The 23,969-nt window shown below is 53.2% G+C and overlaps 10 protein-coding genes and 1 non-coding gene across 11 annotated transcripts; 5 read left to right on the forward strand and 6 right to left on the reverse strand.

The window, feature by feature from the left end:
* Positions 1 to 3: 3 nt before the first annotated feature.
* On the reverse strand, positions 4 to 1,531 carry PHACADRAFT_247290 (uncharacterized protein). The gene is made up of 4 exons (XM_007390377.1): positions 1,227 to 1,531; positions 713 to 1,164; positions 304 to 651; positions 4 to 244 (listed from the first exon to the last, which is right to left on the reverse strand). Exons 2-4 carry the CDS (start codon positions 996 to 998, stop codon positions 162 to 164), a joined length of 717 nt encoding a protein of 238 aa, XP_007390439.1. The 5' UTR covers positions 999 to 1,164; positions 1,227 to 1,531; the 3' UTR covers positions 4 to 161.
* A 520-nt stretch (positions 1,532 to 2,051) lies between these two features.
* PHACADRAFT_t9 lies at positions 2,052 to 2,148 on the forward strand. Its single transcript has one exon. It is a non-coding gene; the product is annotated as a tRNA-Ser (tRNA).
* Positions 2,149 to 2,303: 155 nt separating this feature from the next.
* PHACADRAFT_247293 (uncharacterized protein) lies at positions 2,304 to 8,188 on the reverse strand. Its single transcript, XM_007390378.1, has 9 exons — positions 7,652 to 8,188; positions 5,323 to 7,577; positions 4,880 to 5,274; positions 4,730 to 4,821; positions 3,981 to 4,677; positions 3,275 to 3,927; positions 2,791 to 3,221; positions 2,603 to 2,733; positions 2,304 to 2,549 (listed from the first exon to the last, which is right to left on the reverse strand). The coding sequence occupies exons 2-6, from the start codon at positions 7,399 to 7,401 to the stop codon at positions 3,597 to 3,599; spliced, it is 3,594 nt and encodes a 1,197-aa protein (XP_007390440.1). The 5' UTR covers positions 7,402 to 7,577; positions 7,652 to 8,188; the 3' UTR covers positions 2,304 to 2,549; positions 2,603 to 2,733; positions 2,791 to 3,221; positions 3,275 to 3,596.
* A 935-nt stretch (positions 8,189 to 9,123) lies between these two features.
* PHACADRAFT_247295 (uncharacterized protein) lies at positions 9,124 to 10,766 on the forward strand. Its single transcript, XM_007390379.1, has 5 exons — positions 9,124 to 9,228; positions 9,358 to 9,573; positions 9,636 to 9,738; positions 9,789 to 10,212; positions 10,268 to 10,766. The coding sequence occupies exons 1-5, from the start codon at positions 9,189 to 9,191 to the stop codon at positions 10,493 to 10,495; spliced, it is 1,011 nt and encodes a 336-aa protein (XP_007390441.1). The 5' UTR covers positions 9,124 to 9,188; the 3' UTR covers positions 10,496 to 10,766.
* Positions 10,767 to 10,972: 206 nt separating this feature from the next.
* On the forward strand, positions 10,973 to 12,136 carry PHACADRAFT_190138 (uncharacterized protein; the record flags this gene model as incomplete). The annotated part of the gene is made up of 6 exons (XM_007390380.1): positions 10,973 to 11,003; positions 11,061 to 11,091; positions 11,147 to 11,160; positions 11,226 to 11,345; positions 11,521 to 11,984; positions 12,041 to 12,136. 6 exons carry the CDS (start codon positions 10,973 to 10,975, stop codon positions 12,134 to 12,136), a joined length of 756 nt encoding a protein of 251 aa, XP_007390442.1.
* Positions 12,137 to 12,187: 51 nt separating this feature from the next.
* PHACADRAFT_180158 (uncharacterized protein) lies at positions 12,188 to 13,563 on the reverse strand (the record flags this gene model as incomplete). The annotated part of the gene is made up of 8 exons (XM_007390381.1): positions 12,188 to 12,618; positions 12,670 to 12,804; positions 12,853 to 12,964; positions 13,013 to 13,125; positions 13,178 to 13,246; positions 13,302 to 13,401; positions 13,433 to 13,497; positions 13,553 to 13,563. The coding sequence occupies 8 exons, from the start codon at positions 13,561 to 13,563 to the stop codon at positions 12,222 to 12,224; spliced, it is 1,002 nt and encodes a 333-aa protein (XP_007390443.1). The 3' UTR covers positions 12,188 to 12,221.
* Positions 13,564 to 13,791: 228 nt separating this feature from the next.
* On the reverse strand, positions 13,792 to 14,754 carry PHACADRAFT_247298 (uncharacterized protein). Its single transcript, XM_007390382.1, has 6 exons — positions 14,731 to 14,754; positions 14,487 to 14,536; positions 14,319 to 14,427; positions 14,243 to 14,266; positions 14,042 to 14,187; positions 13,792 to 13,987 (listed from the first exon to the last, which is right to left on the reverse strand). The coding sequence occupies exons 2-6, from the start codon at positions 14,528 to 14,530 to the stop codon at positions 13,927 to 13,929; spliced, it is 384 nt and encodes a 127-aa protein (XP_007390444.1). The 5' UTR covers positions 14,531 to 14,536; positions 14,731 to 14,754; the 3' UTR covers positions 13,792 to 13,926.
* A 694-nt stretch (positions 14,755 to 15,448) lies between these two features.
* On the forward strand, positions 15,449 to 17,754 carry PHACADRAFT_247300 (uncharacterized protein). The gene is made up of 5 exons (XM_007390383.1): positions 15,449 to 16,337; positions 16,396 to 16,831; positions 16,880 to 16,997; positions 17,052 to 17,438; positions 17,507 to 17,754. The coding sequence occupies exons 1-4, from the start codon at positions 15,516 to 15,518 to the stop codon at positions 17,404 to 17,406; spliced, it is 1,731 nt and encodes a 576-aa protein (XP_007390445.1). The 5' UTR covers positions 15,449 to 15,515; the 3' UTR covers positions 17,407 to 17,438; positions 17,507 to 17,754.
* Positions 17,755 to 17,901: 147 nt separating this feature from the next.
* Positions 17,902 to 20,092, forward strand: PHACADRAFT_168368 (uncharacterized protein). Its single transcript, XM_007390384.1, has 6 exons — positions 17,902 to 18,391; positions 18,452 to 18,546; positions 18,600 to 18,812; positions 18,866 to 19,002; positions 19,056 to 19,789; positions 19,846 to 20,092. The coding sequence occupies exons 1-6, from the start codon at positions 18,223 to 18,225 to the stop codon at positions 19,881 to 19,883; spliced, it is 1,386 nt and encodes a 461-aa protein (XP_007390446.1). The 5' UTR covers positions 17,902 to 18,222; the 3' UTR covers positions 19,884 to 20,092.
* Positions 20,093 to 20,763: 671 nt separating this feature from the next.
* Positions 20,764 to 22,436, reverse strand: PHACADRAFT_134073 (uncharacterized protein). Its single transcript, XM_007390385.1, has 12 exons — positions 22,289 to 22,436; positions 22,102 to 22,168; positions 21,983 to 22,052; positions 21,904 to 21,929; positions 21,819 to 21,848; positions 21,709 to 21,769; positions 21,624 to 21,652; positions 21,560 to 21,568; positions 21,364 to 21,504; positions 21,290 to 21,307; positions 21,166 to 21,237; positions 20,764 to 21,115 (listed from the first exon to the last, which is right to left on the reverse strand). Exons 1-12 carry the CDS (start codon positions 22,420 to 22,422, stop codon positions 20,939 to 20,941), a joined length of 834 nt encoding a protein of 277 aa, XP_007390447.1. The 5' UTR covers positions 22,423 to 22,436; the 3' UTR covers positions 20,764 to 20,938.
* A 130-nt stretch (positions 22,437 to 22,566) lies between these two features.
* Positions 22,567 to 23,922, reverse strand: PHACADRAFT_204159 (uncharacterized protein; the record flags this gene model as incomplete). The annotated part of the gene is made up of 2 exons (XM_007390386.1): positions 22,567 to 23,474; positions 23,529 to 23,922. 2 exons carry the CDS (start codon positions 23,920 to 23,922, stop codon positions 22,723 to 22,725), a joined length of 1,146 nt encoding a protein of 381 aa, XP_007390448.1. The 3' UTR covers positions 22,567 to 22,722.
* Between the last annotated feature and the right edge of the window lie 47 nt (positions 23,923 to 23,969).

Genomic DNA, 23,969 nt, shown 5'->3' on the forward strand with positions numbered 1-23,969 from the left:
ATCGCCACAAATGATCGAGTGTTTGTATTATTATCGAAGGTAGCAGTGCTACGGTGTCAATGAGACGATGGCTACTACAAACAATGCTATGACGTCTAGGGTATAGTACTATTGTCTGATGTTCGATGTCCGATGAGCAGTCACGAAACAACCGCTGGCCACTATGCTTTGCCTGACATAACGTGCAGCTTCGAGAGCGAAGACACGAGGGGAACAGCGTAAAATGCATACGCAACATATACCACTGTCAAAAATTATATTAATTCCGAGCCCGCCATTGGATTGTTGCGTTAATTCACTCACTGACAAACCCGTTGCTCGTCGCGGCAACCAAAGCAGGCGCGCTCTGCCCACCCTGCAAAATTGCGTCATTGAAATCCTCGACAGCCTTGCCGAACCACATCCTGATAACCAGGAAACTCGTGAAGCCAATCATGAATCCGAGAAGTCCGATCCATGCAGTTGCGCGCTGTACCTCGGGCTTATCCATCGTGCCGCTGAGCTTTTCACCGAGCTGGTTGCGGAACGCGGTGAGTGTGAAGAGGAAGAAGAATATGATAGCGAAGCCTAAGGCGATAGCAATGAAAACGGGTGTGGTAGCGGTGGGAGCATTGAGCAGCATGGGCGCCGAGGATGGCAGAACTGACAGATCTACGCAGAGACGATGAACTTCAGCCTATAGCCGCGGGAGGGAGTAGAAATAGGGACATACCATATTGAGGTGAGACTGTTGCCGGCTGGCAGGTCACGGCTGCACCATCGTTTGGGCGTGAGCATGAGCCAAGCGCGCCGAGGAACACGCTCGGGCCGTCGGCGTCGACCCCACTGGTGTCAGTAGGCTGCGTAAGGGATGTTGAAGGGATTACTGTCAGAAGCGCCACTTTCGCTGGGAAAACGAGGGAGGGAGCGAAGTAGGCGAGGATGATGAGAGCAACGGAAGTGAGCGAGAGGACGGGTGCAAGGTAGAGGTTGATGAATTTGGTAAGGCCAGTGATCATGGTTGTGATGGCTCTGTCCTTGTCGCTTTAGCTAGCAGGTGGAACGTAGGTCGAGGGTGCTAACACGTGATGGAGAAAGCTGAGGAGGGCACGTTCGTCCGAGTTCGTAAAGACCGTGAATTTTGGGACGCCTATAAGCAAATCTGCCCAGCAGAAAGGTTCGATCCTGCACGCGTTGGCGTGAGCTGAGAAGGGATAAATTGTTTTCAAGTTCACTGACATGCCCACCTTTTATATCTTCGGCTGTCCAACGTCGTCGCGGTGAAAGACGCCAGAGTAGACACCATGCATGTCAAAAGTACAACAACGCCCTCCATGTTTCGGTTACAGGATGCTTGTAAGTGTCAGAACGAACAAGCGAGATATAAAAGCACCGTAACGAGGACGAGTACACCAAGCCATTGTTCTCTTCATTGTTCGCCAATCAAGCGCCTAACTCGGGGCATAGTAGGATCACCGTTAGCGAATTCGTCTTTGAAGAAAATAGCGCCCAGAGGAATCGTTTCATATGAGTACACAAGTCAGGAAATTCTCAAAAACAAATGGACATCGTCAGTACTGACCGCCGCGATATCCGCATGATTTGCGCACCTACTCCAATAATATCAATGGCCTTGTTAAGCAATTTGGGTGTTCCAGGTAGCGGGCAACGCCAAACGCATCTACATCCACTGGCAAAGCCAGACGGGTGCGTGCATCATTGAAGGCAAACTCCACAGATCCATAAGAGCTCCCTGGACATCCCATCCTAAGAATAAGGGGTAGGCGAGCGTATGGTGAGCAGAGAGACAAGTTGTAGGGAGGCCACAATAAGTAATGGAAAGTCCCAGATGCAGCACGGAGCGGCTGCGTGGGCAATAAAATTGAAGACGGACTTCCGGAACGTCAGAGACGTCACAAGACGGATGCTAGCTGTGAGAGGTATGAAAACCCATTGTGAATTCGTTTTTGCGGAATGTCAATGACACCCACCACGCTTGGAGAAAGAGAGCACGTTACATAACAGCGCTGTCTATTGCTCATAATAAGGTTCAGAGCCGCAAAAACAGTCAAGCTGATATGGCCGAGTCGTTAAGGCGAGTGATTTGAACCTTCGATTTCAAACATCACTTGGGCATTGCCCGCGTAGGTTCAAATCCTGCTGTCAGCGTCTGTTTTTGCCAGTTCAGCTGATTTTCACTCGAATTTACCTAATTTCCCCTGTCATGATTTTACTCGTATGGCTTCCAGGCTCACCTTGACACCTTCTAGTGCTTACCACCTCCAATTTCTCTAATGATGCTCGAAACCATTCTGAGAGATTCCTTTGCCTCTGCTCATGCACTAATTGTTTTCCAGTCGTCCATGGCCCAATCAAGCTTGCCTCTGCTCCGCTCTCTACTCAGCCGGACGCAAACGCATGTTGTGCTTTGCAACCTTCTCTATCCACTGAAGGTGCTCACTGGTGAACTATGCCACGAAAGGTTACAGACCATAGACTGTACCGCAGATATACCTGGATACAGTGACCACAGCGGAGATTGCAGAGAACGTCTCTTATCTGCCGTCAGAGGAGGCGAGTCTTTCCCTGATTGTACGCACGGTCCAGCACTGGACAATTTACATGCAGTCAGTAGCCCACAGTCGTTGACTATAGTCATTGATTCTCTGGACACGCTACTCTCCAACCTCCAATGTAAAGCGGCTGCGTACGCCTTCCTGTCAACACTTCTCAGTACTGTTGCAGGTCGTCCAAGTAGGCATGGTCGTAATGTCGTCTTGTCATCCACAACTCTAAAGTTGTTCTTCGCAGGCTCACGCTTGGTTATTCACACCATCTCGCCCTCTATGCTCTCTGTCCTCACTACCCCGTCCTTCTCCCGTTCCCTCATACATATCACTGCGCACGCACCTGCCCTTCTTGTCCACCTAGCACGATCCCTTTCCGCTCCACCGCCTCCTCTATCGTCATTGGAGAAGTTCTGGAGTGTGTTTATACCTTATACCGCGCGATCTTCCGATATTGAGGAGCTCGCCTTTGGGAATTCAGGTGAAGGGTGCGGTGCGGCAGACGAGATCGTGGTGGAGGTACTTGTGAGGGGCAATGCTGGCGATGGAATTGGAAGAAGAAAAGGGATTGAGAGAGTGCTTGAGGGGTGGGTGGTGAGTAAAGCAGTGGCATGCGAACTCAAGGGTCTACAAAGCTTGAGAGGCCTGCATACGGACAAGTCACTCTCAACTGAGGTGAGTTTCACGAGTTTCGCGAATGATTATGAAGATTTTACTATCTTTACCAGATTGCAGTGGCACCAGATCCCGCCCAGAACTTGTCCTTCAGTCTTACACTCACAGCTGAACAGCATCAGTCGAGGACCCAGGTTCCCCTACCGTACGCGCACACTGTTGTTGCGTCAGCCCCTCAAACCGGCGCGATCTTTTACGACCCTGACTCAGCAGATGACATCGACGACGACGATCCTGATGAGGACCTTGACATTTAATCATACCTGGTCGAATATGTCCTGCAGCCTTACTCATTGTATGTATATCCAAACAATGTTTCGGAGTGCCCAACATGCGGACAGTGCTGCGGCCGGTGTGCATTCAGAGTAAGAACGTCTACCGTGCATCTACCTTCCTTTTCTTTCCCTTCTTCTCTCCACCGTCGACACCGTTGACGCCGTTCAGTTTGAGCGAGTCATCGACATCCCCGTTCCGACTAAGTGTGTTTACTTGTACGCCATTGAGGAAGGGTATCGGCTCTGAGCGCGCTGCATGCGAGTCCAACGCTGGGGCTGGGTGGAGGGAGGCGAAGTCGATGTTGGGATGGGCAGCTTGGATGTCCTCAATGCGCTTCCTAATTTCACGCTCACGTGTAGTCAGTCTCTCCAGTTCGGCCTCAAAGAGCTCCTTTTCGAGGTCAATCTCTGCCTGACGAAGCTTTTGCCATCTGTCGACACGAGAGTGAGCTTGGGTGGCGAATACAGAGGGCAAGAGACATACCCGGCGTGCCGATCACATTTTCGCTTTCCTGTACACCACCAACCGCCCTCCTCCACTTGGCAGCTCTCGTTGTCCCGGCCATCAACAGCCATACCATCACCTTGCATCTCGACTCGCTCGTACGCGTCCACCACTTCAGCTCCGTATTCTCTCACCTCATCGGCGGACCATAGCAACCTGCCATCCCAACTGCACTCTCCATGCCCCTCCGCCCTCTGTGCAGCATATCCAATTACAGCCTCGCGCCAGGCGACAATCTCGTCTTCAGCTTTGAGCCCATCTCGCCGGTTCAAAATATTGGCAAGCTGCATTTCAAGGCGTGAAATGAGTCTCGCATGCTTCGAGAGGCGGGGCACGACAATCTCGGTGCGGGGTTCGCCCTTCTCATCGACGCCATCGAGCACTCGAAGCACAACTGCTTCGCGTTGCCCGGCACTCTTCACACCTTCCCAGAGACTGCGCATACTTTCCTCTTCTTTCACCTCTTTGTTCGCCTTTGTCACATTCTTGGTGTTGTCTCGCACGTAACGTTCGATACGTTCGCGCATGTAGCGAACGCCGCACTCGTCTGAGCAGTACTTCGAGAATGCGCCTCTCGCAGGTTTGTGACAAGCATGCTGGGAAGTGGGTCGTGAATGAGCAAGACCCGCTAGACACCGCTTCTTGTAAGTTGTACGGAGAGTAAGGTGAGGGTTGTCTGCAAAATCTGGTCAGGGGCTGCATAAGGCTCGCTATCGACGAGGACCTACTGGCGACGCAAATCGGACAAATAAACTGGTCCACGAGATCGACCTCCAGATCTGGCATGTTAACACACTGGGTGTGATACCATTCGTCGCAACTGGTCGTATAATGAGTTTATGGACAGATACGGAGTGGAATACCACTGCAAGACTCACCGGTCGCATGCTATCATCACCCGGTCCTCATCGTACGGAGTGCGGCAAACGCAGTAAAGTCTATCGTCAACCTCTCGCTCCTCTTCCTCCTTCTCGTCTTTCTCGTCCTGCACTTGCTGGCCCGAACGCTTTCGTCCCGAAGCTTCGCTCTCACCTGGCATCACCGACGTCGACCGACTCCGTGAAGTTCCACCAGCTGCAGATACCGCACGTTTCGCGGTTAGACTCCCTTGCATCTTCTTACTCTTGCCCGCAACAGGAGGCCCATCGCTAGCATTCGGTACAAGATGAGGTGGTGTCGCGGGTGTCGTAGAGCGTTCTTTCACGACTGAAGATTTCGCTTTGGGCTTAATAGCGGTCGTAACCTTCCCTCGAGGTTTCGGAGGCGCCTTTTTCTGTTCAACTCCATGTTAGCTGCATGTCATGTCGTGCGTGTAACTGACCTTAGAGGCTTCTTTGCTCTTGCTTGGACCACTAGGCCCGGGAGTAGGCGTGGGAGTAGGCGTCATCGCAGGTGTCCCACCAACGGCGGTTGGCCCAGACGAAGTCGGCTCGCGCTCGTCCCTATCTTTGCGTGAGACCGACGTTTCACGTACTTGACTAACGCCTCTACTACCGGGAGGAGGCATGAGCGAGGATATCTCAGGTATCGGCGAGGCCACAACAGAGACGCCATGTACGTTTCTCTCCATGACGTGCTTGGCCACCACTCGCTCGGCCACCTCTTCGGTAAGATTAGATTCGGCCAGAAGGGAATGGGCGTATTCTGATCGATGCTTCTCCTTATGTTCGTCACTACCGTCGTCCAACAAGGCTAGTAACTCATCTTCCACATCCATGTCCACCCTCTGCTTGATTTCAGGCTTCGGCTTAGTCTTAGGTCTCGGCTTCGGCTTGGGCTTCGCTGGAGGAAGTGGCGCACGCGATTCGTCTTGCAGGGTACGCTCAAGTTCAGTGTCAAGGTCTAAGTTAGTAGATGTGGCCAAGGTCTGTGCATTCAGGTTCGGAAGTAGGGGCCACGGAGCGGTTGTCTCGGGTGGCGAAGGCGAACGCTTTGGTGCCAGTGGAACGTCGTCAAGCTCCGCTTCAAGTATCTCGTGTGGCGTTGGGCTTCGACTTTGTCTAGCCAATGGCTTCCTAGAGGACAAGTTGTGTCGGTGGCCTTCGGATGGGGAGGCTGATAGCTTCTTCCAATGGTGTGTCATCTCGCCATCTGGAGTCTTAGCCAGACGTGACGAAGAAGAAACCGGCCTCGTGTTAGGGGATAGCTCGGACATCTTCTTTGGTTCGGCTTCGCCAAACTGCTCTAGAAACCAGTCATCCGTGTCGTCCTTCTTGGAGCTGTCTCGAGAATGTGACGTGCGCCTGGATTTCGAACTCTTCTCCCTATGCTTTACCCTCCCCTTCAACTTAACCAGCGCTGCACCATCTGATTTACCTATATTCGCCTTAAGCTTGGCCTCCTGCGCCTGCCCATCAGAACTGTCTGATGTTGCGGGTACCACCAGGCTGTCGATGGCTTCTGACTTCAACGTCGCGCTATGAAGCGGCATACTACTTGCTAATCTCGTAGGAGTTTGTTGGAGTGGAGGGCCTGGAGAAGATACGGGAGCGGGGGAAGGGGATAACGGCTCGATTCTGTGGACTTGTATGGGAGACTTGGCGGCGTAAGCCAATCGAGCCGATTTAAGTTCGTGAGATTCCGTCGCGAGTACTGCCGTATTGTGTTCAGACCCCTTGTGGTCCTCGGATTGGACCTCCATAGCATCGCCTTCTGCGGATGGAGGAACTGGGGTTTGGCTCTCTTCAGCCGTATAAGAGGCGTGAACGGAGTGCGTTGAACACGAGGAACTACGATATCGCATCGGTAGGGGTGACTGAATCTCAGCATCATCCATCACGATGCTTGCTGAGTTTTTGGTTTGTTCTGCCGGCAGCTCTTCGAGAACCGCGCGAAGGGATGTGGTCAAATGGTCTGGAGGAGGTATCGATGCATGTACTGGACTCCTATACGGCTGCGATGGCGAAGGCGAAGTCGTGCGCGCGCCACAAGGAGAGCCCGGCCCACTGTATTCGCGACTGCCCGCTGAATGTGTCGTAGTCACTGCCAGGCTCTGGTTAGCCGCTAGGCTGAGAGCAGGATTCGATGCTACCGGTGTAAGGACTGGGCTTGCCGGCTTGGCTGACCAGGGTGATGGTGAGATGGGCTCCTCCTGTACTTTCTCCCCGCCCAATCGCTGCCTTTCCTGAGTCGCAGCCTGCACCAGAGCCTCCAATCCTTCCATACCTGAGCCTCGATACAAGCTCGCCCGAGTAAACTTCGTATCTGCAGGTAACACTGTGGACGACATAGGCGAGTTGAGGATGTGCGGTAACGATGCAGCAGACGCGCGAGGAGGGGGAAGAGAATTGGTCAGAAGGGAGGAGATCTTGTGACGCGGATGGACAGGTGAACACTGCGTCGCGTTTTGCGGTATTTGATGGGGCGAAGACGTCGAGGGCGCAAAAAATTCAGGGTCCATCGCCGGGCTCAGGGTCTGTTGAAGAATTGACCGCGGAGATAATGATGGCGTATATTCCTGCTGAGGAGGAAGTACATGTCGGTGTGAGCTTTGCTCTGGCGAATGGGAGATTTGCCTATGTGTTGAAGCATACATAATGAATGGGGAGCGGGATGGCGAAGGCACGAACGGCTGATCTAGGGGGGGACAAAGACGGAGTCAGCTCACGTTCTACCGAGCACTGGCCTCCACAATGTCGTCGGATACGAACATTCAGTGGATCTATGTATACCTCTGCGTTCTGTGTAGCAATCTTCTTGGTCTTCTTCAGAAGGGTACACTGTGTGGATAAACCCAGGACGTCGCCTCCGAGAGGGGTGGTCTAAAGCTTCGACGACAGGATCGTTGACCGAGTGGTGGGTCTCACCGCCTGTCTCCTCCGTATAGTCGTCCAAGGCGGTTTCCCTGAAACTCCGCCGAGCTATGACGGGGTAGGATGATGGGCGCGAATCGAAGGAGTTTAGTGAAGGATTACGTCGCCTAGAGTGTGCACCATAGTTGACAGAGGTAGAGATAACTTCGGCTGAAGGATTGGCCCAAGAGGAGATTGGTGAGAATGTAGAAGAGGATGCATGAGAATCTTGTACAGTTGTCCCAACTGCTAATGTGTCGGTTGTGAATTCAGAAGGTGAATGGCTGGCAGTGGCAGCTTCCGAGTCGTCGGCACAGAGCAGAGAGGAGATTGCTAATCGCCTAGAAGCCATAGCAGCACAAAGTAACAGACGAGACACAGACCGTCGGCAGTATACGGTGCTTGAGGCGTGATGTCACCTGAGTTGTTACCAAGAAAGCGGGTGGTGGGGGTTACAGGTAAAACGAATGCAGCCGAGACAAGGGCGCTGCATCCTCAGTCATAGCTGACAAGTGCCCTTGTCACAAGCAGCAGCTTAAAGGCAACGCATAGCATACATGCATCCAAGTCTAGATACTCGCGGGAAACGCTAATGTATCATTGTATCACATGGGGAGAGGGTAGCACATGTGAAGCCGCTGAAGCAGCATGGCTAAGGACTGCATAGAGGATCTCAGAGAACTTTCAATATCTAAGGCTCCATCTTCCGCTGCAGATTCAACAAATTCACAACATCGTGTAGCCACAAGCGCACGAGAAGATCCTTGATTCAGACCAGCACTGCTCATCATAGTTGCCATAGTGAAGGAAGGCTCTTCCGGAAGAATGTAGAACACATAGATTGCACCAGTAGAAAAAATGTACAACGAGACATTGCGACGTAACTCACACAGCAGCTACGAAGAGCCTACTGCTAAGACAGGAGTCCCATCTACCAGAGCACAAGCACGCCGCACCCAAGCCCCATCGTTTGCACTTACGGCATTCTCGTTCTCCAGCCCTTCGTGACGGTCTCAAGGTCCTCGGCTCACACCAGTCCTGCGAGCAGGCGGGCGAGCCATCGTCGAGATGCTTTTAAAGGCTTCGAAGGTTATCAGAGACGGCGCCGACGACAGACACTAGGGCAACACTAACCTGTGGTTTAAGCGTTAAGGTGTCTGTGATACACGCGCTTCAGTCTTATATGACAAGTATGAACTGTATAGCGGCCGGGGAGTGGCTTGACTAAGGACCCCGAAAGCGCGGGGTTCCAGGAGAGTGCCGGGGTCCCGTACACCCCCGACCCGTGGTTGCTGCAGACAAACGCAGGAAAAGGTCGTTTCCTGTCAGCGCTCGCCGTCTGCTCAACAGCCCACACAGCAAACAGGGATTGTCCGATAAAAGGGCTCCGTCCAGAATGTCGGTGGCCAGCAGAAACCCCTTTGCGCTCCTCGAAGGTCTGTATGTCTTCGCAGTCTATTCTCAAAGTATAATCTAAAGCATCACCATCAACCCCCCCTCCCCTCCGCCAACTCTACTCGCCGTGCACTCATCATCACCACCATTATCACGTTTCCGGACCCTAGACGATGCGTCTTCGCGACCCTCCACTCCCGCCTCTGCTCCTGCGAAGGAGACTCCTGCACCAGCCCCTGCTCCCGGTCGCGGTGCCCAGAAGACCCGGGGCGGCCCCGCTTCCCGCGGTGGACGCTATTACCAGCGCGGCGGCAAGTCCTCTGGTCCCCGTGAGAGCCAGAACGGCGAGGTAGCTGCTGAGGACGGTGCTGAGCCCCACAAGCCTTGTGCGTCTCCTTACAATGGACACGACCATTCCCAGCACTCATCACCGACTCGCCTCTTCTAGCTGGAGAGGGCCGTGGTCGCGGACGTGGAGGTAGGGGTCGCGGTGGCGATCGTGGCCGTGGCGGTCGCAGACCCTTCGACAGGCATAGTGCCACTGGCAAGACGTGCGTGCCATACTTTCCTGACACATTTCCCTTTGACAGCTTCTGTTTAGCGACTCTGAGAAGAAGGTCCACCAGGGATGGGGCGGTGACGAGGGCACCGCCGAGCTCAAGGCCGAGACTGCTGCCGAGAAAGATGCTCAGGCCGAAGCTGGGAACCCTATCGCCGAGGGCTGGGGCGCTGAGGCCTCGACGGACGCTTGGGCCGCTCCAGCTGAGGGCGCTGAGGGCGCTGAGGTCGTTGAGGGCACTACGCCCGCTGAGGGCGAGAAGGCTGAGGGCCGTCGCCGTGAGGAGGAGGAGGACAACACCCTCACACTCGACGAGTACTTCAAGCAGCAGAAGGAGAAGCAGCTCGAGATTATTCCTCAGCTCGAGACCCGCAAGGCTAACGAGGGTGATGAGACCATCTGGAAAGATGCTGTCGTTGTCAACAAGAAGGCCGACGACGATGACGACGCCTATTTCGTCGGCAAGGTCAGCCAAGCTTTATCGATGGAATGCACCGCCAGCTAATTTGAGATCTCTCTAGACTAAGGCTTCCGCTCCCAAAACTCGCGCTAAGAAGGAGGAGAAGGTGTTTTTGGAGATCGATGCTCGTTTCGAACGTCCCCAGCGTGGCATCCGGGGCGGTCGTGGTGGCGACAGGCCTGCTCGTGGCAGTCGAGGCCGTGGTGGCAGGGGCCGTGGTCAGAACGGCAATAGTAACGCACCCGCGTTGAACGTGGATGACCAGACGGCTTTCCCCTCTCTGTCCTAAGTTCATTCTGAACGCTTTCAGCAGTCCTGAAGGTTGCTATGTAGCAAAACCTCAACAGCCTCAGTAACTATCGTGCCAACTTCGCCTGTATTTGTTTCTCTGAAAGTGTTGTTGCATATCTCTTTGCATTGTGGCTTTTCTCCATCCTCGTCCTCCTGTTTTCTTGTCGTCTCCCTTCTTTTCGGTTCTCACGTCCCATGCTCGATCTTCTATCCTGTAGTAGCGCTCCTTTGTGTCCGCACCGAGAAACGAAAGCTATGACATGACGATCGCGAGATATGTGTCTACATACGTCGGGTACTACGGGCACTTAGGTTCCATCAGCCGCCTTGAAAACGCACGAGCTCGCGCTCTGAGTATCACCCCGCATTGTGTCCCGGCGAGCTTTATTGCCCGGCCCAGCACCCGGTATGGCAACGTCGGCAATAGCTCTTACATCTGCGCTGCAACGACCCCGTCTTCTCTTACTTGCACACGATGCTCGAAACCATCTACATTGCTAGACACGGTATGCATATTTGAGCACGTTATAGTAGCCGATCATCACTGAAGTAATCTAAGCCAGGGTACCGCTTGAACTGGGTTACGCAGAATTGGTGGGCTCGTCTTCTGTCGAAGTCTAAAATACGTGCTGACCCTTGCCCTCTGTAGGAAAAGTGAGACAGGTTCGTGGTAAACAGAAGCCCATTGATATTCAGCGGTGAAAACTCTGTTCTAAAGCTACGCGCAGGTCTTCCCCGCGACCCACCTTTGGCAGCGTTTGGACATACGCAGGCTCAAGAGCTAGCAGACCACTTCTTGTCTCTGCCAGAGGTGCAGCGACCCACCGCAATTTTCTCCTCTCCGTATTGTATGCATGATAGATCTTCGTCTGCTAAATTTGCGTTGACTGCTGCACGCTAGACCGCTGTCTCCAGACAACCAAACCCGTATCAGACGCGTTGAACATTCCTATATATATCGAGCACGGCACGTCCGTCAGACTCAACGCACGCCGATTCCCGTGCTAATGCTACCTCTCCTAGGGCTTTCGGAATGGTACTCCCCGGTGAAGCCAGGCAGCGGATTGCACCCACGACCCGCCTCTGCTGAGAACCTCCGGAGCTATTTCAGTGGAATAGACTCTAGCTGGAGCTCCATATGGTACCCCTCTCGCAGAGGAGAAGATGTCCCCGAGGTCCATAGTCGCGCAGAAGGTTTTCTGGCTGCTCTCATTCCCGAACTAGAACGTCGCTTTGAGGACAAGCATAAACACATTTTGATCGTCAGTCACGCTGCGACGATCATCGCCTTGACTCGTGCGCTCGTTCGCGATAGGGCGAGGCCTATGCGCATAGCTTGTTGCTCGCTGACGACCTTCAGGCGTACTATCCCGGGAGACGAGCCTCTCGACGGCTGGAAACTTGTGAGCTTGGGGGACGGCAGCCACCTTAACGACGGTGCCACACGCGATTGGGGCTTCGAAGACATTGTCATTGCCGACGGGAAGGTACGTGGGGCAACCTGGAAATGTCTTTCAGTTTAGTGACTGGCATACCACCGCAGGTCGTAGATGATCTTGGACAGCCAGGCACCGAAAGCGAAGACGGTGGACCTGTCGGCCTCCAATTGCCAGCTGCGGACATTCATGCCCGCATGTAAGCCCAAAGACACGCTCGGAATAGATGAGAGATTGTTCATATCTTCAATAGAGGTGCATTGGTATTTTACGAGTTCCGAAGAAAATTTAGACTGTGATATACGCGCTTGCATAGCTTACGCTAGAGTCATTGACGGATTGGCATGCACTACTCTGTTCATATCGTACCCATTGCAGCTTCGGTACGCGGCCTTCTTGCTCTAAAGCGCTCAATGCACCTAGCAGGACGCCAATGGGGTGACGTCCGCATATCGTATTCTTGGTGCGCCGTAGATAGTCCGTGAAGTCGTAGTGGGCCGACGTCGCGCTGGCGGGAGGCATAGTGAGGAGCTCCATGGCTTCCTGATCTAGGGCTCGTATAGACTGGTGGACGGGATGATTTGCCAAGTCCGCCGGAGATGCGTTGGACCGGCTAAGACGAATAGCTGGGCGATGCGTAGGCGGCGGTTCTGGATAGTAGTACGTGTATTGGAAACGTTGTCCCCTGTAACTATCTTGAGTGCTGAGATGTGAGACAATCGACGTATCAGCGTACCAGTGACAGAAGTCGCTGGAGACCACAAAAATGGTATCTTCACGGGCAAGGTAAGGCGCCAAGAGTTCGCCGTACGCATCTTCTTTGTCCTTATCAATAGCCCCCACTAGAATTGGCACGACAGAAATGTCCTTCCTATGACAAAATTAGAAGGCATTTGGCAGTGTTGTAATGATAGCATACCGTTCGAAAACCTTGCGCACATACGGTAAGTGTAGCTCAATGCTGTGTTCATCTTCGTCCGTCTCCACGCTCATCACTCCGAACTTCCCAGACTTCTTCAATTCGGCAATAGCTGGTCGAAGGTAAGCGTCTCATTCCGAACGGTGCTCGAAAGGCGTACTTTCGATATCCAGCGGAAGATCTCCTATGGGCGTTTGGTACGTCTTGCACTGAGAGAGATCGCAGCCATCGAGATAGACGTGATGAGAGGGGCCGAGAATGAACACTCTCTTGCTGTGGCGTTTAGTAAACAAGTGCCTTGGCCTCTGTAGCATTCTCAACATACATCCCAGTGGTATCGATAGTTTTGTATGCCCATGCTGCGGCAGGTCCTGAGTATGAATACCCAGCATGCCTGTGTCCTGCAGGATCAGCACCAGATAACAGTGGATGATGAACGCAGGACATACGGAGCGATAACTGCTTTGCATCCTGCTACGGGCGGCGTGAACTCTTCAGATGACTGTACTGCAGCAAGATTCCTTGCAAGCTCATTGTCCAAAGTTTGCCCTGCACGTAAGGAACGTCATCAGTGTTTGACAACGACACGAGTGCGCAGTCAACTTGCGATCATCCGTGTACCAGGATCCAGCGTGGGTTGCACGTCTGCGACGTAGTATCCGGTAAGTACTCAGGAAATTCGCGTCCCAGGGCTGCGTACCTAACCGCCATTGCAAATGAAGGTGCTGAGAGAAGATGTTTTGATTTCGCAAGCTATCCTTGCTCCAGATACATCATGACCAGCGCTGGTGATCCGAATACCGGCTGGTCCCTTTCAGGGACATGGACTTCAGCCAATGTTGTCCAGCTCACGGAGGATTGGAACTCTGGTACTAGTACATATGGGAGCGGCTCCCCCAATATAAAGGAGGGAAGGCACACGGTAAATGTTGTTCACGGCGTGACAAGACTCGCAATAAACTCCCCGGATGTAGCCAGAAGTATGAGCGCATGGCCATTATTTTTGGCATATGCGGATGGTACATGGATAAGGTGAACAAGAGAGCGTAGAGGAAAAACTGGGGACCATATAAATTACTCCTCTGACCGCAGGCGGGCAGCCGGGTTTGTAACCTTAACGCCCAAGACCTTTGCCCTACACAAAGTCATCAGTGTCGAAACGAGACGTACGGGGAGTATGAGAGCGCACCTCTCAATAATGATGATACGGTTGCGGCTGCTAACGTTGTGCGCAATCTCCGCGGCAAAGGTCTTATTATGCATGAGCAGGAGATCGAGCTCCCGGACATTGCTAACCAAGAACTTCTTGAGACCGTTAGGGAGGAGGTGGCGGGTCTGGCATGCAAAGTTATCGACAGGCTGCAATCTTCTTGATATTGCGTGGACATACCTTCTTGTTACTTCCATAACCAATCTAATGTATATAAACTGAGCAACTTTCACGGATGAGACGCGTAGGAATGTACCTTGGGCATGGAAAGCTGACCCTTGAAGCGTCGTCGCACCCTGTTATCAATACCCTTGGGTTTTCGCCATGCCTCCTTCACGCTCTTGTAACGGTCGGACTGATGGCGCCTGCAGGATACATGGTTGAGTAATGAGGCTCCTGGGGAACAAGGCTCGCATGGACTAACTTGAAGGGCTTGGTGCGTTTCTTAACGATGGTGGTCTTAGCCATGGTGGACTATGGACACGAGTAGAATTGTCAGCCTTGCCAGTTCTCAGAGACGAGACAAAAGCGAGCGGTCTGTTTGGTTCACCCAGAGTCGTGCGAATCAATCCAGCCCACGTTGACAAGGTTTATGGCATGAAATCGGCAGCATTCATCTCGCAGCAGTAAGGAGAGTTCAATGAATCCGTGAAGGAGGTCGTACTCACGGTTTCGAGGGCGGCGACAGCAACGGCGAGTTCGTTGAGGACTTCCTAGCGCACTTGCTACCGCTCTGGGACATCGTAGGCGCCCATCTCCGGACACCGGACGGCGCTTGAGCGCTCCTCGGCCGGGCGAGTTGCCACAATGCCGTAGGTAGTCTCGGTATCTCCGCACGTGTGACCTCTGGCCTGTGAGTCAGTGATGGTATAAACGGTTCATGCTCTTGCTGGCCAGCTTGTGGCCAGCTGATGTGCACGATGTGGCGGACGGAAATGCAATTTCACACTGAAACTCAGTAGAGAACGGCGTTGCCTTGCTGGCATTGAACGCGGCACTTAATCCATAAAAGCAAGCTCAAACACTTATAAAGCGCTGCAGCGGTTACCATAAGTAGAATCCGGACAGGATTCGCGTGAGGTTCTCTCGAGATAACGTCGAATCAGAGACGTCCCCGCGAATATATGGGCAATCCAGGGACCAGGAGTGAGCAGCGAGTCCAACCCTCCTCCTCCCGCACACCATGGCCGTCGATGTTGTTGCCAATGAGTGGCCATCCGAGTCAGAGTCAGACCCTGAGGATGGCTATTTGTGGCTAACCCGCAGTCGATGCCGTCAAAGCCGCGAGAAGTCAGGTGACCGCCCACCAAGGCAGTTGCTGCACCAGGGTACGCCCACTTTACGCTCCCAGGCTGCGTCCCGTTCTCGCAGTGCTCCCCCATCCTCTCTTGCTCCGAACCACCACCTTCAACAACATATACTTGCGAGAGGCGGGGTTTCCTATCTTAAAACAATGCTCACTGCCACCGCCGCTACCGCGGTGGATCTCACCTTCGACGATGACGACTGGGTCCCAGCGCAACCTGCCAAGCTCTATCGAGCCGCGAGTGTGGGCAACAGCTGGGGAGTCACTTCTTTCGGTCGCGGCTTCAACTGGAAATCGCACGACAAAGAACCAGACCCCGAACCACCACGCTTGCATATCGAGACACACTCATCGAACGCCCAGAACACCAGTCCCGCGGCGCCCCAACAGAGCCTGCTAGCAAAAACTCGTTCTGCATGGGTTTCTTCTCCGAGCATGTCCCGTGGGCCCTCAACTTCTCCATCGCCAGCGGTACCAACGAATCCTTTGTCGCAGCCCGCGGCTTCCGGTAGTTTCGCTCCAGGGCCCCTCTCATGCTCCCCCGTGCAGTCGAGATGTGCTTCTCCAAGTCTACTATCTCCAATCGGCTCATTTACTTCCCTTGCCATTGCTCGCTCTCCTATGACGTCCTCTCCTTCCTCACCGAGACTCGGCAATGCGAATGCTCCTCGTTCAAGACGTCGCTCATCTCATCAGCGAGTCTCTCTCATTGCAGGACGCGTCTCTATCGTACCCTCCCAACCCCCATCGCCCCCTCCAACGGGACCACAAAGACTAGTCCGTGCAAATAGTGCAGCTAGCTTCCTTAGCGTGGCTAGCAGTACGGGCCCGCCCACGCCAAGTGTGGACAAGACTCCAAGTGTAGGAGAGCGCAGTATCTCAGAGTTTGTTATTGAAGGAGAGATAGGCCGGGGAGCTTATGGTTTAGTGAAGCGTGCTAGAGAGATGAATCTCGACGGGACGTTAGGGGTAAGTTCTTCACAGCCCGACCGTCGCAGCAGCCGTTCATCACTTATCATTGACGCAGCCTCCCCTGATCATCAAGCAAATAATAAAATCTCGAATCTTAGCAGACTGCTGGAAGCGGCATCCAAAGTACGGAACGATACCCATCGAGATTTATGTGATGTCAGCAATCTCGTCTACGACATACGTCCTTCCTCCCAGGAGACCTTGGGACCCGTCACGGCTAAACCTCGAGCCCGACGATTGGTGGGTAGAAGGCAAGATCGTGAACGGACACCCCAACATATGTCCCCTCCTCGATTTCTTCGAAGACAATCACTACTATTATCTCGTTTTGCCTTCCACCACCCCAGAGCCCTTCCCAGGATCGCCTGCACCACCAGCCGACCTCTTTGACCTTGTAGAAAGCTACCCTCACGGCCTTCCCGCGAGCATGATTCGCAGCTTTTTGGGCCAGATTGCGGATGCACTTTGTTTTCTCCACGGCAAGGGCATAGGTGCGTCGATTGACTGTATGATGCAAGCTAAAGCTCACATGTACTTAGTTCATCGAGACATCAAGGATGAAAACGTCGTTTTGGGGCCCGCCGGGAAGTGCGTTCTGATTGATTTTGGCAGTTCGGGCTTGGTGAAGAAAGGGGGATGGGATACGTTCAGTGGCACGTAAGTAGTTCAATGGCAACTACTTGCGCGAGACGATCCTGACGTCGCCCTCAGCCTGGACTATGCCGGCCCTGAGATTCTGCGCGGTGAGCGCTACCAGGGCAAGGAACAGGACGTTTGGGCATTTGGTGTTGTGGCGTATGTCATGCTCGTAGGTGAATGTCCATTCACAACGGCGGCCGAAGCCCAAGAAGGTCTGGAGTCACCGTTTTCGAATGCCTCGATGGCATTGGACGAACGTTGTGCGGAAGGGAAAGAGAGCGAGGGCGAAGAACCTGACGGAGGTGGCGCGCTTGGAGATGCAGCGGCGCTCGTACGCGCGTGCCTTCAGCTTGAAGTCAACGCGCGACCTACCTTTGAGAAGATTCTGCAATGTCGCTTCTTGAGTGGTCGCGAGGGATGGTCGTGACTGAGATCTTTGGCTTGTGCAGAGACAACTGGGTGAGGACACAGCCCCCACCTTCCCCCCACCACAGCTACATTTCAGCTGACTGCATCCCTCCCTTCAGGCTCATCTATCTGATGCCGCGCGACCTTAGACGTGTGTGTGCAGCCTCGTTGTCTTTATCTCACTTCATCCGTCCCGTACCTCTTTCCTTATGCGTCCCTTCTGTAATGCCATTCATGTTATCTCATCGCATCTGGAGCTCCCTCTCATGTAGCCGAAGTCCCTAGCAATTGCGTTACATTACTTCGCTAATGATCTGACAGCATACAGCTATCTGTAGAGTATCCTGAACAAATGATAATTTATTCTCAAGTCGAGACTTAGCTTAACAGAATCAAGTCGAGCATTTCCTAGAAAGGCAAACTGGCTTGTATTCCGGAAGGGCGCCGGATAGTGCGGTGTCCGGCCGGCGTTGCCCTTTGGGCGCTTTCTTGTAATCTGATCTATCGATCACCAAAAATTTAGTGTCTCGAAAGCCCATATAAGCTCGAATCCCCTCAACCCTCGACGTTTCTTCTTTACCTTCACCTGCTACCGCCTCTCTCTCGTCCTCTTCCTTTACTCTCTTTCACGCTTTCAAGTAAGTTGTCTCATCTTCGCTGACGCTTTTTCTGCGCTGTTCTTGCCGCATACAGCCTGCAAGGGGCTCGAAATTGTCATGGGCAGGGGGGATGGATTTAAAGTTCACTACTCTCAAGCAATTATGCGGACTAGGATGCGCACGATATTCGTTCTACGGTGCGCTGACAGTTTAACCCCTTGCTCTAGCTTCAAAAAATGGGAAAGGAGAAGACCCACGTTAATGTCGTCGTTATCGGTCACGTCGATTCTGGCAAGTCGACCACTACCGGTCACTTGATCTATAAGTGCGGTGGTATCGACAAGCGTACCATTGAGAAGTTCGAGAAAGAGGCTGCTGAGCTTGGCAAAGGCTCCTTCAAGTACGGTGCGTGATGTTCGGCCCCCTTTTTGAGAACTTCGAACTCAACGAGGTCTTTGTGAATAGCCTGGGTGCTTGACAAGCTCAAGGCCGAGCGTGAGCGTGGCATCACCATTGATATCGCCCTCTGGAAGTTCGAGACCCCCAAGTTCATGGTCACTGTACGTACACCGCTAATTGCACTTTGGCATCCTTTCATATATTGTTTTAATAGGTCATTGATGCCCCTGGTCACCGTGACTTCATCAAGAACATGATCACTGGTACCTCCCAGGCTGATTGCGCTATCCTCATCATCGCTGGTGGTACCGGCGAGTTCGAGGCTGGTATCTCCAAGGATGGCCAGACACGCGAGCACGCTCTCCTTGCTTTCACCCTCGGTGTCAGGCAGCTCATCGTTGCCGTCAATAAGATGGACACCACCAAGGTATGAAGTTCATTTCCCCTCAATTTCAATACGGTCACTCACAAAGCCCTCAGTGGAGCGAGGACCGCTTCAACGAAATTGTGAAGGAGACCTCAACCTTCATTAAGAAGGTTGGCTACAACCCCAAATCCGTCGCCTTCGTCCCCATCTCTGGCTGGCACGGTGACAACATGTTGGAGGAGTCCGAAAAGTAAATCTTCCCGATGTTATTACACATGCTCGTGTACTGACTACCTCACCCAGCATGCCATGGTACAAGGGCTGGACCAAGGAGACCAAGGCCGGTGTTGTCAAGGGCAAAACCCTCCTCGACTCCATCGACGCCATCGAGCCCCCCGTCCGCCCCTCCGACAAGCCCCTCCGTCTCCCCCTCCAGGACGTCTACAAGATCGGCGGTATCGGCACGGTGCCCGTCGGTCGTGTCGAGACCGGTATCATTAAGGCTGGTATGGTCGTCACCTTTGCCCCTGTCGGTGTGACCACCGAAGTCAAGTCCGTCGAGATGCACCACGAGCAACTCGAACAGGGTCAGCCCGGTGACAACGTCGGTTTCAATGTCAAGAACGTCTCCGTCAAGGATATCCGTCGTGGTAACGTCGCCTCCGACTCCAAGAATGATCCCGCCAAGGAGGCTGCTTCCTTCAATGCGCAGGTCATCATTCTGAACCATCCCGGTCAGATCGGTGCTGGCTATGCCCCTGTCCTTGATTGCCACACTGCGCACATTGCATGCAAGTTCGCCGAGCTCATCGAGAAGATTGACCGTCGTACGGGTAAGTCGATCGAGGATGCTCCTAAGTTCGTCAAGTCGGGCGACGCCTGCATTGCCAAGCTCGTTCCCAGCAAGCCCATGTGCGTTGAGGAGTACAACGTCTACCCGCCACTCGGTCGTTTCGCCGTCCGTGACATGAGGCAGACTGTGGCTGTCGGTATCATCAAATCGGTTGACAAGACTGACAAGGCTAGCGGTGGCAAGGGTACGTGGTTATTTTCCTTCCTCTCACTGCATCGCTCACTAGCGTTTTTATTATAGTCACCAAGTCTGCAGAGAAGGCGGGCAAGAAGAAGTAAACTGCTTAGATGTATCACCATTTTCTCCGTCTCTGCTACCTTTGTTTCTCTTTCGCTCTCATCATGCATGGTACCTCGACGCAAGTTGTGTAACTATCCCATTCCCACTGTTGTATCTACGATAACGATTCGCCGGCTGACGATCAGCGAGATCGTCAGCCGAATGTCCCTGTATAGCGGTAGTTTTCTTGTCCCAAATGAGAAGTTGCATCGTTTGTATCGCTAATTTTTACTCGGCGTGACTCTGTTGTACGAGGCTTCTTCCAATTTCACTGACTGGAGGGTCTCAAGTTATGTGTCTGAGTGTCAGGTCTCATTGTAACAGCCCATCGACGGAATCACGAATGTTCTCCAATACATTGCAGTGAGGGAGACAGTCAAAACGGTGGTTCTGTATGACCTCTGGATCCCATGTAAACGCATGCAAGATTGAAGCTACGTCCAAGTTCGGGGCAATGCGCGCGGCCCCTGGCGTGGCGCAGGCAACAGCGAACAGATGACATATGCTCCAGGAAAACACCGATGCTAATATACAGCGGTTAGGAAAAACCACTTCTGGGAAGCATCACAACAGAAATCGTAACGGTCATGCAGGCATCCGCGGATGCTTTGGAGAACATGGACGGCTCAAGATCGAGCCGACGTGTGGCCTCTAGGATGCAAGTGCTATTCCGTCCTCGAGGTTGATATGCTCCTGATACCGTGGGTCTACAAGCTCCTGCGTTGCTGATACCATGTCACGGTGGGTGGTTTTTACCAGACCGTGAAATGAAGTCTGGGTCGTCACGCTCGGCTTCTTAGTCGGTGCCATAGCTGCGGATTGCGCAGCCGTCTTCAAGCCTTCGGGAATGTCGTAGACTCCCACTGCGGTGCTGTCCACTCTTGTTTTTTTTTTAAATTTGGATTCTACAGCGTACGCAGTGCCAGTGGTGGACAGCAGCATTGAAGCCCTCGATGCCATTGCACCGGCGCTGGGGCCGAATGCTTGAACCTTCGCTAGAATATTCATATATTGTTATGATCACCGCCTGTTGTCACAATGATACGTCTAGACTTCAGCAAACATGCTCAATCTTGTCGTTCCCGGAGACCCGCTCTCCTAGGTCCCTGCTCACCGTGCGCTCAAAGACCTCCATCATGAAAGTGAATAACGAACGGGTGAGAGCAGCGTCCCAGCGGCCCTTGGATGATTCGTCGCGAATGAAAGCGTGCTGGGCTTGCACCTCCAAGAACTGCGATGACATCAGCGAGGACTCTAAGATGAGGTGATTGCGACTCGTACCGAGACAGGGACATTGGCATCTTCCAGAGTTTTTCGAATCAAATCTCTACCCTCACGTGGAACGTGCGTGTCCTGAAGAAGAGTCGTTCCAGATCGTACACCTCTTACGATGAAAGATACTTACCTGCTTGCCGAATATCATCTGCGTGTATGCGCCTTAGCTTCACCTGGCAGATCATGCGCATTAGAGAGACCTACCATTAGTTCACCCTTGTTGGTCAGGTCGCCCTTGCGCACTCGCGCGAGCGAGTCGTCGTTCTTGCCCTTGCCTAGCGTCGCAGAGTGAACGTCCGTTGCGAAGAAACAGACAGAAGACAGGACGCGAGGGTCGAAAGCGGCCTGACCACCGTGTATATGAGCCAGCAAATACATGAGCGCAGACATTAGAGCTTACACGGAAGGCCTGACAGATGACACGGTTAGTAAGCTATGAGCACAACAGTGTCGTGTCAACTCACCAAGTGTCCGCCGAGGCACATGCCAGTGGCTGCAGAACATCGAGATTGAGCATGATGCAGTCGGAAGGGGTCATAGTATACCAACCTGCAATACGACCGTTGCAGTTCTTGAGTGAGCACAAAAGATCAATGGCTAGGGTGGCGTCCTGACGGCACATGAGTAGATGTACTAGATATGAGACTAAAGAAGCCCACTTCATCGTATGCTGCGAGCTCCTTCTCAATCTGTGGAAAGATAACGATGAGTGAACAACAGAGCAGCGGTTATGGCATTTCGAACCTTGTACTGGTTGCCGCGATCAGTGCCTGATTCAATGCTTCAGCATGCAGCCGAGATAGAAGCCAGGAGGCTGGCTGACCTTCGGTGTCGTACGGGATGGGCTCAGGTCCCTCAAACTCGTGATACGTTGAGGGACATGCTGGTATAATCTATATCAGAATATGCTATTGTCTTTGGTATCATAAAGCACGTGCCGACCACAAAGCCTTGGCTTGCGATTTGGCCTGCGAACCTCTCGACTGGACCGGTGACCTGGTAAATCTCGCTATGCAAAGAGGTTACACAGTTTATAGTGCTTATTCAGCGTCTAATAAAGCTAACCTAAAGACAACAACGCCTGAACAGAGAGGGCGATGTTCAGTGTAATGAGGGGTGGAGTTCATACCGATGGTGGTACTCGCCTGGAAACTTGGCGTTGGGGTATCCCGGTGCGTTGGGAGCAATGACAAAGATCCTGACGGGTCGGCCGTTTGCATCGAGTTTGGTCGGAACGTCGTGAAAGCTCTTGGTGATCAACATCTTGTACGTCTGAGAGCCGCAGTCGGGCGCTATCCGATCGATGATAACATGCAAGACGCCCGCCTTTGTGGCGCGGGTCATCCCGAGCCGCGCGAGAAACGAAGACAAGTACCGTGCGTACTGTAGTATTCCTTACAGTATGACGCTCATGGAGATCATTATGGTATCGTTAACAGTACTAGTCCTGACGTAGCAGAGTAAGCGAATACCCCTGGCGATGCGAAGACTAAATCTTTGGGCGGTAGCATAGGTGCCAAGTACTGGTGCTAAGCTAGTACTACTCGACAGTATGCCTGAACTTTAGCGTGGTGAGAGATAACCCGACGCTGGAGTGTCTATGTATGTCTGCGGTGACGTGAAGGAGGACTGGAAAGGATATTGCCAGGGGTAATGCTGAGGAGAGCTGGAGTACCAGCTATACCGTACCGACTGATAGCCCTGGCCATGTGACGACATCCCGGGTGATGGTAGATTCATACCCGCGCTAGTGACCGTCCCCGGGGTACGCATAGGACGTATTGCAGTTGTAGCTTCGGAGTAGGGTGAAGGGATAACAACAGGCTGGGGGAGCGCGGAGGAGTATGCCCCGGACAGAATGCTGCCCGGCTGCGGTGTGGCAGGTACAATGAGCAGATGAGGAGGGGAGATGTTCGGTTTTTCCATGTCATCCTTGCGATTCTTCGGCTTATACCACGACTCCACGACCTTTTGGTGCCCGGCTTTCCGAGCTCTCCCGTCTCTCGCGGGGACGTAGTCTCTAACGATTCTGTGGGACGACCAGGGAAGCCGCCAGATGCGAAGGAAAAAGATGATGATGAGCACTCGGTAGTATTCCCAGGTGTCCGGGGGAGGAAGCGGAATATGGATAGATTCGGCTTTGGAATGCTCGGAGCTTGCTTCAGAGTCCATGTACGTCGGGGTGCCGTCCGATCTGACTATTTCGAAACGACTCGGGTACATAGTTCTCGCGTCGTCACCGTCGTCGGTGGGCTGAGGCTCCGAATCCAACTCGGCACTGGTCTCTGGGATCTCCGACAGGGCCTGTGAAGTGACTGTGGCATACAGCGTCGGTCAGGCGACACGAGGGTGCCTACCTAGAGACTCACCTCGAGTAGGGAAGCGGCCATCCTGCGAGACCATTGCCTGTGCTTCCGCGAGATACTCTGAATACAACGACTCTCGAGAATGATGTTTCGAAAAAGCGCCGGAGATTCTTCTGAGACGATTCACAAGACCACCCATGAACCTGCCTCGAGAGTCTGGTGTACCCTCCATGGAAGTTTCCTCTTCGTGCAGAGCCGGTGGATCATGGTAATGCGCCTCCTGATCGCGGTCTGCTACCGACTCTGGGACATGACTAGGTGAGTATAGTGCCTGAGGAATAGAGGGGTGGTATCGAGGTGCTGAAGCGTGCAGCTGCTCGCGAGGGCGAAGTGAACGAGGGGAACTGATGCCGAGGGATGCAGGATTTCCAGGCTGTGGAGAATGGTAGGGGTTCATCCCGAGTCTTTCAGTGTGACAAGAGACAGCGCAGGTCGCAGAGATAC

Source organism: Phanerochaete carnosa (genome assembly GCF_000300595.1).
Source record: "Phanerochaete carnosa HHB-10118-sp unplaced genomic scaffold PHACAscaffold_1, whole genome shotgun sequence".
Taxonomy (NCBI): Eukaryota; Fungi; Basidiomycota; class Agaricomycetes; order Polyporales; family Phanerochaetaceae; genus Phanerochaete; species Phanerochaete carnosa.